At 40.1% G+C, this 17269-nt stretch overlaps 2 protein-coding genes across 7 annotated transcripts in view; one reads left to right on the top strand and one right to left on the bottom strand.

Annotated features, from left to right (window-relative positions):
* CCDC148 (coiled-coil domain containing 148) overlaps positions 1–17269 on the top strand; it is a 306973-nt gene that overhangs the window by 219880 nt on the left and 69824 nt on the right. For 3 of the 6 annotated variants that reach the window (XM_072960998.1, XM_072960999.1, XM_072961000.1), the window contains 2 exons: positions 2397–2506; positions 10718–10908. In XM_072960998.1, coding sequence (XP_072817099.1) covers positions 2397–2506; positions 10718–10880 — 273 coding nt within the window. In that variant the 3' untranslated portion in view covers positions 10881–10908. Of the gene's footprint in view, positions 1–2396; positions 2507–10717; positions 10909–17269 lie in introns of those variants that run through there. The other 3 variants (XM_072961001.1, XM_072961002.1, XM_072961003.1) reach the window with 1 other exon arrangement.
* Positions 6941–17269, bottom strand: part of UPP2 (uridine phosphorylase 2) — a 31678-nt gene continuing 21349 nt past the window's right edge. Inside the window, exon 7 of the mRNA XM_006196187.4 lies at positions 6941–8182. Within this exon, the coding sequence (XP_006196249.1) occupies positions 8031–8182 (152 nt within the window). The 3' untranslated portion in view covers positions 6941–8030. The remainder of the gene's footprint in view (positions 8183–17269) is intronic.

The following is a 17269-nucleotide window of genomic DNA, read 5'->3' as shown; positions in this document are numbered from 1 at the left end:
CCCAAACTGAAATTCTGTACCCATTAAACAATAACACCTTTTGCCTCTTTCCCTCAGCCCCTGGTTACCAGTATTCTACCTTCTTTCTCTTTGAATTTGACTGTTCTTGGTACAATCATTGTCCTTATGTGTCTGCCTTTTTTCACCTAGCATAATGTCCTCAGGGTTCATTCATGTTGTAGCATGTGCCAGCATTTCACAGAGCCTTCATTTTTTAATGTATTGAATTTTATACACATAGCCTTTGGGGGAAGTTAATTTTTTATTAGCCACAAAGCCGTAAGGAGTTTTATCTAAATAGATGCTGAGATCACCACTGACATCACTCACTCATCAGCCTTTTAAACGCCATTCTCTTCTATGGCTATTGCTCTGGCTCTGTCAGCTTTGAACTTTCTTTAGCCATTTTAGCAAAAGAGAGAATTTGGAAACACATCATCTTCTCAGGAGAAGGGAATTTTTATTCTGAAATATGTAAGCTGTTTAACTTATTAGGTGAAAATTTGAAGGCACTGACCTTCAGAAGTAGGGGAGCTGACTAGTCGAACAAGAAAATAATGTCTTTGGCAGCCCCATCTTATCTTTACTCCATCTCTGCCCTCCCCCAGATGTGGGGCTATTTTGAGAGGAGCCAGTCAAGTCTTGCTTTTTGTGCAAGCTTCAGGTGCAGCTTCTTGTCACTGGTAACTATCTCAACCTCCCTCCTCCTCCTTACACTCATCCCTAACAGACTTCGGATCAATCCTGCTCTATGCGTTTCAGCTCCTTCCCTTTGCCTAGGAATAAGGTCCCATCTCCTCACTCTGACTTATAGGACTCCATGTAATAGAGCCCCAGATTACCTTTCCAATCCAGGCAAGCAGGATTCTTCACTATTCTTATATATGTCCTGTATTTTCCTCCTTTGTCTTATTTCATGCTTTTTTCTTTGATGGCCACACCCTCCTGAGAGTCTTTCTCAAAATTATGGCCCTTTGAAAAAAAGCTCATCCTGAATAGCCACCTTGTCCACGAAACCCTTTCACATTTTTTCAACTCTACATGATCATTACCCCAGTAACTCCTTAAAACACGTTTATTCCCACATCTCTTCTCAAGTCTATCAGATTATCTTTGAATTGTAGTGATCCACAGTTTGTCTTAGTGCTTCCAACTTAGTAGGCTGTAAGTTGTTTAAAGGAGGTAACTGTCCTGCTCTCCCTCAACACCTCACGCTGTGACTTGCACAAAGTAGATCCTCTGTAAATACATCTGTTCTATCATTTGCATGTTTACGTAGACCAGGTCCATGGCATTGCAACATTAAATCAGTCGTGGAACCAGCTCTAGCGCAGGTGAGACCTCTGGAGTCCAAGGGGAAGAAAGGAGAAGATAGGGCCAGGGAGGGTAGGAGACAGACCTGGGTGGTGGACTGGTGTCCACTGTTGGTTATTTACCCAGAGTAAGTGGAACATGGGTAACACTTTGCCGCATCATTGGTTTTTGTTGGTTACAGTGTTGGGAGGAAATGCAAAGGGCCTTAAATGCAGATGAAAAAATAAAGTGATATGAAAGTGAAAAGAAGAATCCAGATTTTTAAAGATCTGTACTTCCTTTTCCAACAGAGGAAGGGGCAAAATCAGATTACTCAGATGATTTCTGTAACTCTGGAATGTCCTCAGTGCTTCACAATGATAACGATTATGCTATTGTAGAGGGTAACAGATTTTCTGAGAAATTTTAGAAATTTAGGAAAAAATAGACACAATCTTAAGTTACTACCTTTTGGAGGGTAATTTTTGACTAATCCTGTACAGACTATATGACATTGATTTCTAGACTAGTTGCCTGATGATTTTTTAAACTATGTTATACTTTTAAAAATAATGTTGAAATCATATTTAAAGTTTCTGGGGGAAGTGGTTTAATGGTGGGCTTTTGTTCTCAAGTGAAAATTGCTACACTCAGTTTTTAGAAAAACAAATGTTAAGTTGATTCTAGATTGAGTGACACCTGTTTGGGAGGAGTGAAAAAGCACCTCAGAAATAGAGAAAACCCTTGAGGAGTGAATAATGAAGCAGGTTGCAAATTATAAGTATTTTCAGTTATTCATCTTAGAAGACTTGGATGGTAGAGCCACTGGCTATTATTTTAGGATTCTTAAAAGATAGAGAAAGTTCAGGTGGATTGAGAAAGAAAAGTTTACATAGTTTATTTTTCAAAAGGGACAAAGAGAGACCCTAGTCATCAAGGATTCTTGGACTTAAGTGCTAATCCTGAGATGAAGATTGTAGCTTGGATCCTCACAAAAGTCTCCTTGTGGTGTAGATATCTAGAGGCACACAGGATCCTGGAGAGAACAGTGTGGTTTTATGAAGCTCAGTGTGTCAGACAATTTTAATTTCCTTCCCTGACAGGATGACGGAACATGTAGCTTGGAGGCAAGGAATAGAGGCCATTTATCTGTCTCTTACTCAAGCTTTCAGTCCTCTCATACGTGGGATGCCCAGCAGCCAGCTAGGAAAATGTAAGTCGAACACTGTGTTTCTCAAGCTCCCAGCCCTGGAGAGCTTCAGGAGAATTTTCAATACAAGTATACATTCTTGAATAGAGGGTTTTTTTTTTTTTGTGAAGTATTCTACCAGTTAAGAAGAAAAATACTAACTTGTTTTGCGGTAAAAAAAAAAAATTGTAATTGAAAGATCTGCTTATAGAATGACTTTAGTTTCTTAGGTTTTTCCAAATGGTTTTGGGTCCCCAGATGTATTTTGGAGGCTGTATTCATGGGTCCCAGCAGGAACCAGGTGGCACAATTAAACTGGGGAACTGAGAGAATTTACTGAAAGGACCATTTACAGAGGGATGGGCAGAATTTAGGGAACAACAACAGATGGTGTAGCTGGAATAAATGTTACCAGCCCTCATGTGAGGGATCCAGAGGGGAGCAGTAACCACAGCCTAGAGAGGACAGTGATGTGACTAGGGCCACCCAGAGGAGCGGTGGCCTGTGATAGGGGACACAGGTCTCCTTCCATGACTCAGCCTGAGGAAGGTGTACAAACCCATGAAATTATACACAAATTTGGGACTACATGTGTGAATGTGCCTTTTCCTGCTAAGTGGGTCCATTGATTGTATCAATGGTCTGAATCCCAAATGTTAAGAACTATGTTTTTAAACGAAGGAAATAAAATTCAAACTCACTTGTTACATTTCTGAAGTTGATAGTTTGTAGTCCTTGTTAAGTACCTATAGGGTGCAAAGCACTAAATAACATTCTATAACTAGGTAAGGATAAGCCAGAAGTTATCAGGTGCATTTTGGACCAGAGACTGAGTTTTACTAAGCAGTTGTTGTGTGTCGATTGTCTGGTGTGTTTGGGGCTGAAACATGGAGCAGAAGAGCTGATCATGGCTGTTCATGAGCCCACATAGCAAATTACACTGACACATGGTTGTCAAACAAGGTTGGTCAAGGGATGATATTTTGACAAAATTAACTTGACAGGCAGTCAGCTATGCATTTGCTTTAATTGATTGATTGATTGTGCCTGTGTTTTGGGGGGGGTTTCTTTTATATGTATTATCTACACTATACACACACACGCATATATAATTCATGTATATGACATATGTTTTAGTTAGCTGTGGATGTCATAACAAAATACCAGACTGGGTGGGTTAGACAATAGAAATTTATTTTCTTACAGTTCTGGAAACTAAAAGTCCCAGATCAAGAGTCCAGCTGATTCTGTATCTGTTGAGGGCTCTCTTCCTGGCTTGCAGATGGCCACCTTCTCACTATGTCCTCACATAGCCTTTTCTCAGTACATGTGTACATAGAGAGAAAGAGGGTGAGCTCTCTGGTGTCTCTTCTGATAAGGACACTAATTCTATCAGATCAGGGCCCCATCCTATGACTTCATTTAACCTAATTCCTTATAGGCCCCCATCTCTAAATATAACCACATGAGGGTTAGCATTTCAACATATGAATTTGGTGGGAGAGGGGAGTGGAATGACACAAAAATTTAATCCATAACAATATATATAAATATAAAAATGAATTGTATATATTTATATAAATATATAAAAATAAAATATGTATAATTATTTCACTTTTACTATGTGTCAGATACTATGCAAGTTGCTGGGGATCTAAAATTATTAAGGTAATGTTCCTTTTTTGGTGAGAATGCTAAAAATCTACTCTTTTAGGAAATCAAGTATACAATACAATATTATTAGCTATAGTAACCATACTGTATATCAGTTCCTCAAAACTTATGTATCTTATAACTAGAAATTTGCACCCTTTTACCACACAGAGCAATATCTCCCCATCTCCTGTCCCCAGCCCTTGGTAACCATTTTACTGTTTCTATGTGTTTGGCTCTTTTTGATTCCACATAAAATTAATGTTATACAGTATTTGTTTTATTCTGTCTGGCTTATTTTACTTGGCACAATGCCCTCCAGTTTCATCCATATTGTCACAAATGGCAGGATTCCCTTCCTTTTTATGGCTAAATAATATTCCATTATGTATATAGAACACATTTTCTTTATCCATTCATCCATCAACAGATACTTATGTTGTTTCCATATCTTGCCAATTGATGATGGATGTGTTATTTACTTGATGTAGTAGTCATTTCACAATCTCTGGGTTATAAAATCATCACACTGTACACTTCAAAAAATATATACAATTTTATTTGTCAATTATACCTCAGTTGGAAAAAAAAGGATACTGTTCTTGACATCAAAGAGTGAGAGTCGACTAGAAGAGCTTGACCTTTATATAACTGTTCCAGTGGAGATATCATCAAAAGACTTCCAGAAATTTGGCTGGGGGGCTGCCTGCCAGATTCACAGACTGTTCATTCTTTTAAATCATGGCTTTTGACCCAGGCTGAAAATCACTAGGGGAAATTTTTAAAATAGGGCTACCCAGTCCCACTCCCAGAGTTGATCATTTAACTGGTCTGAGATGAGGCCCCAAATAGTGTTTTTGAAGGCCTCCCTGGTGATGCTGACATGTACCAGTCTTGAGAGTGACATGGAGCAAATGCACTGACACACCCCCTAGCCCGCCCCACCTCCCGCACTCACACTGCACTATACCGTGGCCTCGTAGGACCAGGACTGGTTGTTGTTCTTCTGGTCATTAGTTCACATTTTATCTTGGAGATGCTGTAAATGTTTTCTCTTTATGAAGCAACTGCTAGGTAGCCTGGAGCCAATTTAGGGCCTGTTGTCTGCCAGTGCATGGGCTGTAGGGGATGCATCGTGGTGTTAGCTTCAGACTTTGTGCCGACGACACCCCTTCCCTTCCTTTTTCCTTTTTCTTTCCCGCTTAGGTCTAATTTATACTATCTTGATGTGCTTTTATTTATCCTTGTAAGCTGTCTCTGATTCTTTGGGGGAAGAAAGAGGGATATAGATTTATAATGAATGAATGTACAAAGGAAAAAATATTAAAAATGCACATAAACACTGGTACATAGAAATAACCAGAAGAGTTTTTGCAAGCCTATCTATTTCTTGAATGGAGTTCTAGGAGAGCAAGGCTGAATGAGTGGGGATGGTGGGGTGAGAGGTGAGGTGAAGAGCTGGTTCCCTGATGTACGGTAAGCAGAGGTGAGTAGTGGCTGAATGCCTGCAGTGGGCAACTCTCCATGGCAGTTCAAGGGGAGAAAGGAGACATGAGACTCCAAAGACCAGCTGGGCAGCCATTACCCAAGTTCATAAAAAAGGATGAGTGTTCTCAATGCAGCATATACATGAGGACACATTGACATCTTCCTAGTGCAACTCTAGTTCTAAAGGAACTAAGTATGATGCACTGAGAGGGGATTAAACTTGGAGACCTTCCTGAAGGAAGTGAGTCTGGATTTGGGTTTTGACAGAGGGGAAAGCCCCATGCTCTAGGAGGAAACAAGAAGTTCTAGACATCACTGCAACGCTATACTGATGGTACAGGGGACTTTCCACCCCACAAAATGAGATGTGGGAGGGACGGCCAAGGAGAGCTGAGATGACAAAGGACTGAATAAAGAAAGGATGAGTCTTGCAAAGACTAGAGGCATTTTAGTGAGAGTTTATAGGGGAAACATATGAAAGGATTCATTCTTCCTTCATTTATCACTTATTGAGCACCTAGAATGAGGCAGGCACTGTTTGGGTGCTTGGGGGTACAGCAATAAATAAAATAAATGCAGTCTTTGTCCTCATGAACCTGATAGTCTAAGCACATTAATTAAAATAAAGACCCAAGCCATGCCATAATTGCAAGCTGTGATGAGTACTTTTAAGAGGCTGTAGAGAGTGCTGTGGAAGGCTGTGGCAGAGGCTGGGAAGACTCTGGTTTGCGGACCAGGAAGGCTTTCCATTTGTGGACAGGTTGGAGAAATCAGTTAACAGGACTTGGCAACTGGATGTGGGAATGAAGGAGACAGAATCATCAAAGAGGTTTCCCAGGTTTCTGGCTTGTGCGGCTGATACCATTTACTGAGATAGGAAATACTCATGCAGAAAACATGCATACACAAGTGCATATGTCCCACCCCCCACAGCCTTAGACAGGAGCTAAGAAGAGGATTAACTGTGATTATTTAGTTGTTCTCTCAATCATAATCTCCTCTTCTCTCAATAAAGAAGATTTTCCAGGAGTAGATAGATGAAAGTTCAAATTGAAGGCTTATGAAGAACTCTCTGAAGTAGTTTCCACTTGGTCTAAAAAAATATGAAACAGTGAAAACCCCACTAATGACTGCAGTGTTATTCTACCTTACTTTGAGTTCTGATTCTGGTATTTGATGGTTAATTATTGGGATATCTTTAAAAATTGCACATCAAGCACACCTATTGCCATAAAAAGTCCCAAACCTGACTTACCTCTTAGGGGATTGTTTATTGTCATTGATTACAAGGAGGCAAAAAAAAAAAACTCTATCATGGTTAGAATTAAACTTTATTTGAGCCACAGCAATATAAATATATGTACACAACATTACATACTATTCGAGATTGGTAAGCCATCCTCCACTCGTCCCCCATCCACGCTTCCCAATTCCTAAGTGTATCAGCTTCCGAAGAACCTCCTCCAGGTGGCATCCACCCATATAGAGCATAGGGTACCCCCTAAGTCACACCATGCCTCCCAGAGGGTTGACCTGAATAGGGGTACAGGCAAGGTGCAGACAAGATCCAAATTTACCCAAAAGGATGACTTGAACTTCTTGAATTCAAGTCTAAATTCAGTTGATATTGACTCCTCAGCCTATGAGGTTAATGTTAAAATGAAATTTTGAAATTCAGCTTCTTCAAACACATTTCCGTAAAAGAAAAAAAAAAGTTGCTAGAAGGTGATTTAATCATTTGTGATTTCTGGAGAAAAACGATCTTTCTTTGCATTTCCAAAGGTTTTCATTTGAAAAATCAATGTGTGATATAGAGTTGTTATATTTTGTGATAAAAATCACAAACATGAGCAAACCTAAGCCGCTAATCCTGTTCCATGGTGCACTGAAATCTTGCAAGGGGAAAAAAAAGTATGGCCATATTTCCCCAAGGGTAGCTTTTTCATGTAGACCTATATTACACTGACACTTTTTCTGTAAATATTTTGAATGTGCATGATCAATTTCTGTCACTTGTCCAGCACCTAGAAGTGCCTGACAACATTCTAACATGAATTTCTGGACTAGTTTCAGAAACAGAGTGACGGGTAACTATCTACAAGTGGCTGATCTATTTTGATGTGAGCTTAATTAATGCTGCATATGAAACTCCAAATGTCACAATACAGGAGTTTTACAATTTTAATTATTAGACTGACTTAGTTAACTTATTCTAAAATGAAATTTGAATCTGAGTTATTAAATTCTTTTACAAGAAATCCATTTTTTAAGAGAAAGAGTTTTATTAAATCATTCAATTATGATTTTAGCATGTGGATGAGAACTATATTAAAATGCCACAAATTATATAAGACTTCAACATTACGACTAGAACTATAGACTTGTAGGGAAGGACTGGGTTGCCCAACTATGATGTCTGGTCATGAAGCCCGAGCCGCTGTTTGATGAATTTGGAGATGAGGCGCTGAGGCCGTTTCTGGTACTCCACCAGAACATCATGGGAAGAGCTGATTTGGTCACATTCAAGTCTGTCAAGAAGTGTCACGCAGACCACAGCAGCTAGAAGAGTAAATAACACCATTATTGAACAAATGAGTCTATCTCATGTATGGAAGCATTAGCTGAACACCCCCATGTCCCTAGCACACATAATTTGTATTGTTTTCCCTGTCATGTAGATGCGACCCACTGAACCCCTTAGCCTTCCATGTGAATTATAATTCATATTTCTGTGGACTCTCACCAGACACTTCATCTAACTGAAATAATTTTCAAAACTCTCCCTTCTCCTTTTCCTTACAATTGGCTAGATCAAGGCTCGGGAAAGCTTTGTGTTCAAGGTAACAATAAAGAGAGATCTTCACCACCCAAAATGCACAAACCTCCAGCTTTCTATTCCATTTCCAATTCTTAGAGAAGGCTTTTCTCACTTGGGGATATAACTGGAGAGCTAGGCATTTTTCCTCAGGTGACATTTTACTCCTTTGATGCAACGTTTGAGTTTGCCTGCTGGAGAGTGAAGTAAATAGAGAAGAGATATGAACTCTAATCCCAAGAAATACCAATAAAGGAGAGTACTGATCCTTATGAAATTTGAGGAAAAACCAAAGTGAAATGCTAAAACTTATAAGAAGCAACTCCAGGAAGGAGCAAATTTATTAGCATTTAGTTTCTAAAGAATGAGAATAAAACCTCATGATAGTTAGAAAACGAGGGGAAAAGAACAAACATCTTTCTCTTAAAAAAATGAAACTCTCATTTCTGAGAAAGCATCATAAAGGCAGCATCTCTGGATTGTTCCAACAGATCTAGAGAGAAACACTGAGTCCCCTACAAATGCTTTCTTGTCAGTTTCTCATGCAATCTTTGATTTCTACGAATATGGCTACACGTATTGAAATCAGTGTCAACCACTTTGAATGGATAGCAGTATAATAATATATATCTTCATCTGCACCATTTTAAAAAGGATTCAGTGTATCTGGGATTAGATATGGCTACATATAGAAGCTTTGAGGTCATGAAGATAAAGTTGGGTATGAGTATAATATTTGTTACTTTGACTTCTCCACAATTTTAGCTTCTTTATAAGCTCTAGATTTGAGAAGGAGAGATGGACTGTAACTATAATCGATGCTATCTCTTTTGTTTGGTCTAGTTCTTGCCATGTGCTGGGTACTTAAGATACCATTTAGACCTCGTGGCTGTTCCATGAGCTGGCTATTATTTTTATCCCTTTTTGACAGATGATGAAATGAGAGACTAGGGAGGTCAAACAAATGGCCCAGGAGGACCTAGCTAGTAAACAGCCAATCAATTCCTCGCTTCCTAAACTGCTGAGAAGAGTTGTGTACCTCCCATCCCTCCTCCTCCCCAGAGATGGAATGTGGTGAACCATTAGGCAGACCTGCCCTGACCTAGCAGTCAGATGGACCCTCCTGTCCAGTGAAGTGGAAATCAATGAAAATATCTAACTTGAGCTAAGTCAAATATTCCACCGCCTAGGACCCTATTTATTCAAAACTCATTCGGTTGTAAAGCAACTTGGCTGAACAGGTAAACAGGCAAAGGGAAGGGCCAGAAACTTCCCCAGCTTTTTCAAGTTAATAATCAGCATGTCTGCGAAGGCTGACATGGGCTGGTGGTATCAGGGGAAAGATGAAAGTCCTTCTCTAATCCTCCACTTGGCAGCAGGATGAAAAGAAATTCATGCTCGGTACATGTCACGGAGAGGGAGCTGACTTAACTAAGCGTCTTCTCTGGTGATTTCAAGGGTAACACCAAAGAGTGACAGGAACAGGGCATGGCAATCTCAGTGGTGTTTTCTTGATGCCGGAGGACCCATTAACAAGCAGCATATAATAATCTTGTCGCCTAAAATGACTATTTCCACAAGCAATTAAAAGGGACTAATTACCCAAAACAATTTGTCAAAACTAAGCCTGACAGCTTTACTACCATAATCCTCAAATTGGGCAGGGAGGGTTGCTCCTGCGAAGGGACATTTAGTGACCTAGCTGTCACCAAGGCAGTTGCCAGCTCACTGACCACAGGCTGCAATGTGATGGGAACAGACCAGTATGAACATGGACCTCAGTGCACCCTCAGCCGCACCAGGAACTCCCAGGGTTCTCAACTCTTTGGGATCTTTTTTTTCTTTTTTTTTTTTTTTTTTTGGTCCCTTTGCAAATCTGATGAAAGTTGCAACTGGAACCTCTTTTCACACAAAATAATTTTATATTATTTCAAGGGATTTGGAGCCCCTGAAGCCCACCTTGATTAAAATATGTGAAAACCAGCAAAGCAAGAAGAAGTCATTTTTTAAAAACTTGTCTTTATGAAATTAATAAATGAATTCCTTACCACTGATGTCTGATTTCCCAAATGCCCTGACTGATACTCTTGGTGAAAGAATGACTGTGCATACTACTGAATAAGCATCAACACAACACTGCATTTGATTCCAACACTAACCATCTTGGTATACAGTTAGTCCTTAGGGTTTGCTTGCTAAAGTGGCATGCCTATCTGCTCACAACTTTTAAAATAGAAAACTCTGCATTTTGTTGTTGTTGTTGTTGTTCCTCTGAACAGAGACTCTGAACCTTGTGCATCCGTGACAGGCTGTGGAGAAGCAGCAGCAGAGTATGGGCCTCAAGTCAGACAGCACTGGGCTCAAATTCCAGTTCAGCTACTTCTTATTAAGTGTGAGAACCTGGGAAAGTTATTTAACCTCTCTGAGCCTCAGCATCACTGATGAGCTACCATGAGGGTGAAGAGCTACAATTGGTTGCCTTTTGCCTTTGGGTAATAATATTCCAAAACCCCAATTTTCCCCCATTTTTGAGTTAAGAAATGTTCTAGCTCCAGACTGAATATAATCTTTAGACCTTGTTCTAATATCTTTTTCACTTTATCAGTGATCTCCCTGCAGTTCCCAGAGCCCAGCAGCCTCCATTGCTGGGACCAGCAGGAGAATATAAAATGGAATTAAGGCCAGGATTCTGCTCCCTTTCATTGAACTGTAATAAAGTAATTTTATGAAGACTGAATATATCCCCAAAGTTCCCAGTATCTGTCAAAGGAAATAACACTGATTTCTTCCTTTACACAAAGAAAAACCATGTGAGTGCTGCCAACAACTAAAGACAAAGAAGATTTAAGTGAACCTAATCTTGGATAAATATTAGGTTTTCTGTATTGCCATGCAAGCAAGTGGGCGTCAAAACACAGCTAGACTGAAACAAAAGGAAGCCGGCACTGTCTTTTAAAGATGGATAAAAACTGAACAAACTTATCACGAGTTCACAGTGCAAAAGGATTATCATCTTTAATCAGAATGTTAGGGATTTAATTAAAGTAGATTTTGCTTAAGAGAGGGACGTATGTATGCATATTATAAAACCATAGATGAATGCATTTACACAGCATTGTACACTGGGTTTACATTGTTCTGAAGGTTCAGCCTTTGTGAAGGCCACTACTTCCCTCACCTGAATCTTTGTTAAAGCAACAATGGATTCCCACTATTCTCTTTCAGGATAATGAGCTCAGGATGACAACAGTGAGTGGTTGTCCGTGGCCCCATTTCAAGCAGTCTGTCCACCTATCAAATATCAGGAGCTCCATAGGCTGCAGATTTAGCAGAAGTATAGTATGAACCTTATAGCAAAGGGAGGCTTAACCTTACAGCTTTGCTTCTTCCTATTTGGACAATTACTAGGCACTCCAGAGTCCTTTAGACCATTCCCAGCCATAAATGTAGCTGGGGAATGAAGGAACCAGTTGAACTTGTTATAGCTATCTTCCATGGTCCTAAGGGTGGCGTGGTCATCCTGCTCACTCATCTGTTCATTCATTTAGCAAATATTTATTGAATGTCATATGGCAGATATTATTCTAAGTGCTAGAGATATAGCAAGAAAATGATTTTTTAAAAAGGTCCCTGTTCTCATGCTACTTATAATGAAAAGAGATGCTGAATACATACCTTCATGCATTAATATATGTAAAATAATATATGAGTTAAGATACAAAGAAACGAAGTTTGGTCTGGTATAGTGGTAAATATGATGCAGAGCAATGAATTAGAATGAGTGAGTGAGTGAGTGAATGAATGTGAGTGAGTTTAGTTTAGGTAGGCAGGCAAAACTTCTCTGATGAAGCGAGATCATATATGAATCACAAAGACAAGAAGTGGTAGTCCATGTGGACCCCAAACCTCCTTGTCCCAGGTGAGTGTAGAAAGATCTGTTTCTGCACCAGTTCAAACTCAGTGAGTGACTCCTCTGAGTCAGGACACTGAGTCGCTAGAAGACCCTTGTTTAATAAATAAAACATTGTTCTTTATAAGCTGAAACCATCAGCCATCATCACCTTAGTATGAAGTCAAGTGGGTTATCTAGTCATCTGGTAGTACCAAAGGGACATAAAAAGCCATTAGAGAAGGCTGTCTGGAGAGGCTGGGTGGAGGGTCATACTGACCATGGGAGTAGGATAGAGGGGGAGGGGCAACAGGCTTGGGATCCTGGAGCTTTTGATGTCAGGCAAAACATATTTTCCAGTGTTGCTTACTATTGATATATGACCTCCCTAATGTCCTCTATGTTAAGACAGCTGCTTGTGAAGCCTCTCTCAGCCTTCCCCCAAGCAAGCTTTTCTAGCTCATACAAAGCTTTTCCAAGCTTCACTGCTGTCGGGGAAGGATGTGATGAAGTGGGGATGAAAGATGGGAACATGGTAGCATCATATGCATGGAATTTTTGTCTGTGGCCTTGGTGGTTGTTCTTCCTGTACCAGAAATTGACCTTTGAAAACAGTGGTGTCTGAAGGACATAAAGAGTCCCTTTCCTCACCAAGGAATTCAGACAGAAATACTCCCAAGAACTAGAGTTACGGACACAACCTTTAGCATAAGTGTTGGCAGCCTGGAGGGGATCTGTTCAACACAAAGGCTGCAACAGTGGCCTGGAAAAGAGCTACTGGCAGGCTGAGATCAACTCCCAGCAGCTTCAGCAACAGGAGAAAAGGAAAATGCAGCAGGAAGCAAGAAGTACAGCAGGCTAGAGAGGAGAGAGTCCAGGAGGGTACCTGCAGGTGGCAGAGAGAGCAAGGGCACAAGGGTTTGCAGCAAGGACAAAAAAAAAAAATCCCTCCTAACAAGATAACTTCTTTGAGGGTTTGACAACATCTTCAAAGGGAGAAATACTCAGGTCCAGGGTTCACAAGCCTAGAGAACCCTCTCTGGCTGCCTCTTAAGAAAGAACTTATGGTCATCCCCAGACATACATCAGGGCAGCAGTTTGTGACTTGGCGTTTTATGTTTGACTAAACTGGTTACCAAATTCTACTCCATTTGCATATCACGGGGAGCCATGAATCAGGTGACCACTGGATGTTTCCATAAGAAAGAAATGTAAGGAGACATTTCCTGGAGCAGAAATATCTGAATCCAGGTGTTCCTGCAGATCATGTGCAGGGTGGGCTGCCGCTCAGGCAAGGTCAAGCTGCCCCCAGCTGAGGCTCCAGCTTTCATTAGCTTGTGACAAGAAAAGCAGATGCTATCATTCCCCTGAAAGGGGGTGTTAATGATGACCTTCTAAAGATGACAAGGATGTATTTGCATCCTTCGCCCATATATTACAAGCGTTTACATGTCCATGCATTCCGAGAGATGGGAGTAGTTAAGAATAGTGGTTCTGCAATGAATCTCTTCTTATGGCCGAGAACTTCTTTCTAAAATGTGCTTTTAGCAATGTTACCGCATTCATTTTGTCTCTAGTTTTGTATGTTAAAATTGATTGACAATAAGGACAAACATTGGAATTAAAATTGCACTTGTGATCAAATAAGCACTATCGTGCTGTAATTCTTTACTTCTTTGAAGGTTCCTTCTTTGGTGCCAGGACACTGACTCTGCAGGCATAGTGCATTGCACTGGCCACTCCTTAGTTTCTGCTAGAAGCCCCCCGCCACCCCCAGCTTTTTCACCTGTTTCTACCTCATTCGTTTTGTCATCTCATTCGTGGCTTGGCTTTAAATGCCATCTATATGCTGTCAATTGATGATTTTACCTCCCCAGTCCAAACTTGTCACCTAAACTCCAGGTTCAGAAATCCATCTGCTCACTTGGCCTCCATCTGATGTCTGCTACTCCCAAATCCTCACCCACTTTTCTCTATCCCAATCCCGATAACTCCATCCTTTCAGCTGTTCAGGCCAAAAACCTGGGAGTCGTTCTTCACTCTTGCCTTTCTCTCCAAATTCACATCAAACTGTCAACAAATCTTGTTGGATTTGCCTTCAGAAGGTATCTAGATTGTGACTACTGCTTGCTTCCTCCGCTGTTGTTGCACTGGTCTATCCTCTCTCCCTAGACTGCTGCACCAGCCCTCTTCCTTCTCTCCCTGCTCCTGCCCTTGACCCCAGTAGGCTCTCTTCCCAAAGCAGCAGCCAGTGTTCTCCTGTTCAAACACAAGCCAGATCTCCTTACTTCTCTATCCAATGGCTTCTCATTTTGCTCTGATTGAAAGTCACAGTTCTCAGAGTGACCACATCATCTGCACTTCCTCCCTCTCCTCCCCTCTCCACTGCTGTCACTCCCCTCCAGCCACCCTGGTCTCCTTGTTTCTCCAGCACACTCCATATGCTCCTTCCTGGTGGCCTTAGATTTGCATTCCCCAGACTGCTTTTGCTCGGATACCCAGACGGCATTTTCCTAAATGGCACCCTCTCTGTGCATCCTTCCCAGACCAGGCTGTTTTAATTTATGGTTTTCCTCCCTATCTTGGGTGTCCCTGTGCCTTTTCCCTGCCTTATTTTTCTTTAATTGAAGTACAGTCAGTTTACAATGTGTCAATTTCTGGTGTCCAGCATAATGTTTCAGTCATACATACACATACATATATTCGTTTTCATGCTCCTTTTCCTTATTGGTTACTACAAGATATTGAACATAGTCCCCTGGGCTATACAGAAGCAACTTGTTGTTTATCTGTTCCTGCCTTATTTTTCACCACTGCACTCCTCAGCATCTAAGTACCATAGTACCATGATATTATAGATTACTCTTTGCAGTTTTCTGTCTCCACTCTAGGCTCCATAAGGGTGGAGACTCTGTGACATTTACTGCTGTATCCCTAGTGCCTGGGCACTCAGGCCACTACCTGATGCACAGAAAAAAGGTCCTTTCCTTAGGAAGATAATGATTGAGACAAAACTTATCAACCAAAGATCTGATTTGAAAACCTGGCTTCTTAGTATTGTACCAGGCACGCAGTAGGCATTCTATAAAACACGTTTGAAGAGATGATATATTTTATGAACTTTTTCCTGAAAAAAGATAACTGCTATGTGAAATGCAAAACTATGAATTCTGGGAACAGTTGCTCCAACATTTTCTGGGACATCGTTACTGATATTTGGGGACTGCTTCCCACTCAAAAACATTATATTAGATGGTGCTGTCTTGCTTTAGATTGAAGCTTTCATAGTCAATAATGAATAATTAATTTTGCAGCTTTACACTCTTACATCAATAAAACTTACAGTTTTTTTTAATTCTAGAGGATGACTATGAAAATAATTTAAAATCACAGAGAATAGTTATACCAATAAGCCCTTGTGAAAATTATGTTTTACTTCAATAGGTTTTCTCAGTTCTGGCTAAAAGGTTAGTGCTTCTACTGTAATAATTTCACTGAAAATAAAAATACATTATCACACTCGTATCTGGTTTATTATTACCATTCTCCACCCAAAGGAACCAGAGCTTCTTGGAGAAATGGCTGGTCCCAGATCTGAGGCAAAGTGTAAGGGATGCCTGAGAATCCTGTTGTGCCTAAAAGCAAGACAATTCTCAAGAGCTAAGAGGATTATGTCAAAAGGATCAAAGAGTTTGCTAGAAAGGGCTCTTCCTGACCAAATTTGGGATAACTTAAGTATCAAGAAGAATAACAGAAACCGTGTATAACACACTGCTTTGAACAATATCCACAAAACAATAATGACTCCCTGACACCAAAAAGAAAAAGAGAGAGAGAGAGAGAGAGAGGCTCCCCTTAAAGAAGAATTGCAGCTAATAAATGATGGAACTAGAAAATCATCATTTTGCAGCCCATGCTAAAATCCCTAGGAAAAGACGGTAGGGTTACAGGATATTCACTCACACGATGCCAAGTTATCACCCCAGAGTTTACTGGCTACTTACAAAGAGAAAACTTTAACATTTCAATGAAGAGAGACAGCAGTGACCACTTGAACCAAGTGATCCAATTCAAAATTACTAGTAGTAGGATATCGTCACATTACCTCTCCCTGATGTGGGGCAATGGAAATTTTACATTGCTGTAAAGCGTTCTTGCCACATAGCTGAGTCTGGTCAAGCCGTCAGACTTCACCTCCACTTCATAGGAAATATGCGGTGTGGATGCACAAGGGAAACCCTGTGATGATGCGTACAGACAACTCTAGAACATGGGATGTTCTACAAGATCACAGTCCAGACTCTTCAAAACATCCATTGTCCCCAGAAAAAAAGAAAATTAGGGAGACTGTTCTAGATGTAAAAGTCCAAAGATATAATAACCAAGCAATATGATGTGTCAAGTTAATTCAATATTGCATGAGAAAAAATCTTTAAAGATATTTTTAGGAAAATTCGAAAATTTAAATATGGGATGGATGTTGAGTGATGTTATGAAACCAATGATACTTTCCTTAGCTTTCTCTTTCTGTTTCATAATGGTATTGCAGTCATTAGGAGAATGTCTTTATTCTTAGGAAGTGATGCTGAAGTACAAGAGTTAAGTGGTGTGACATTTGCAATTCATTCACAATGATTCAGGGGAAAAAAGCAAACAGGTGTGTGTGTGCACATATTTATTTATGCATACACATAATACATACACATACATATGCGTGTATATATGTATTTAGAGAGTATGCATAGATATGGCAAAATATTAAAAATTTGTTGAATCTTGGTAAAAGGTTCCGTAAGTATTTATTATACTATTCTTTCAATTTTTCTGTATTATTGATTTTTTTTTTCAAAATAAAAAGTTGGAAACAGCAAAAATGCATGTAAACTAACTTTAAAAAAACACTCCGCTAATGTTTTGTCCTTTGCTGGACTACTGTAGGAAT

This window comes from Vicugna pacos, chromosome 5 (genome assembly GCF_048564905.1).
Source record: "Vicugna pacos chromosome 5, VicPac4, whole genome shotgun sequence".
NCBI classification, from domain to species: domain Eukaryota; kingdom Metazoa; phylum Chordata; class Mammalia; order Artiodactyla; family Camelidae; genus Vicugna; species Vicugna pacos.
Note: the sequence above shows the minus strand (reverse complement) of the source record. Positions and strands in the feature narration are given on the sequence as shown.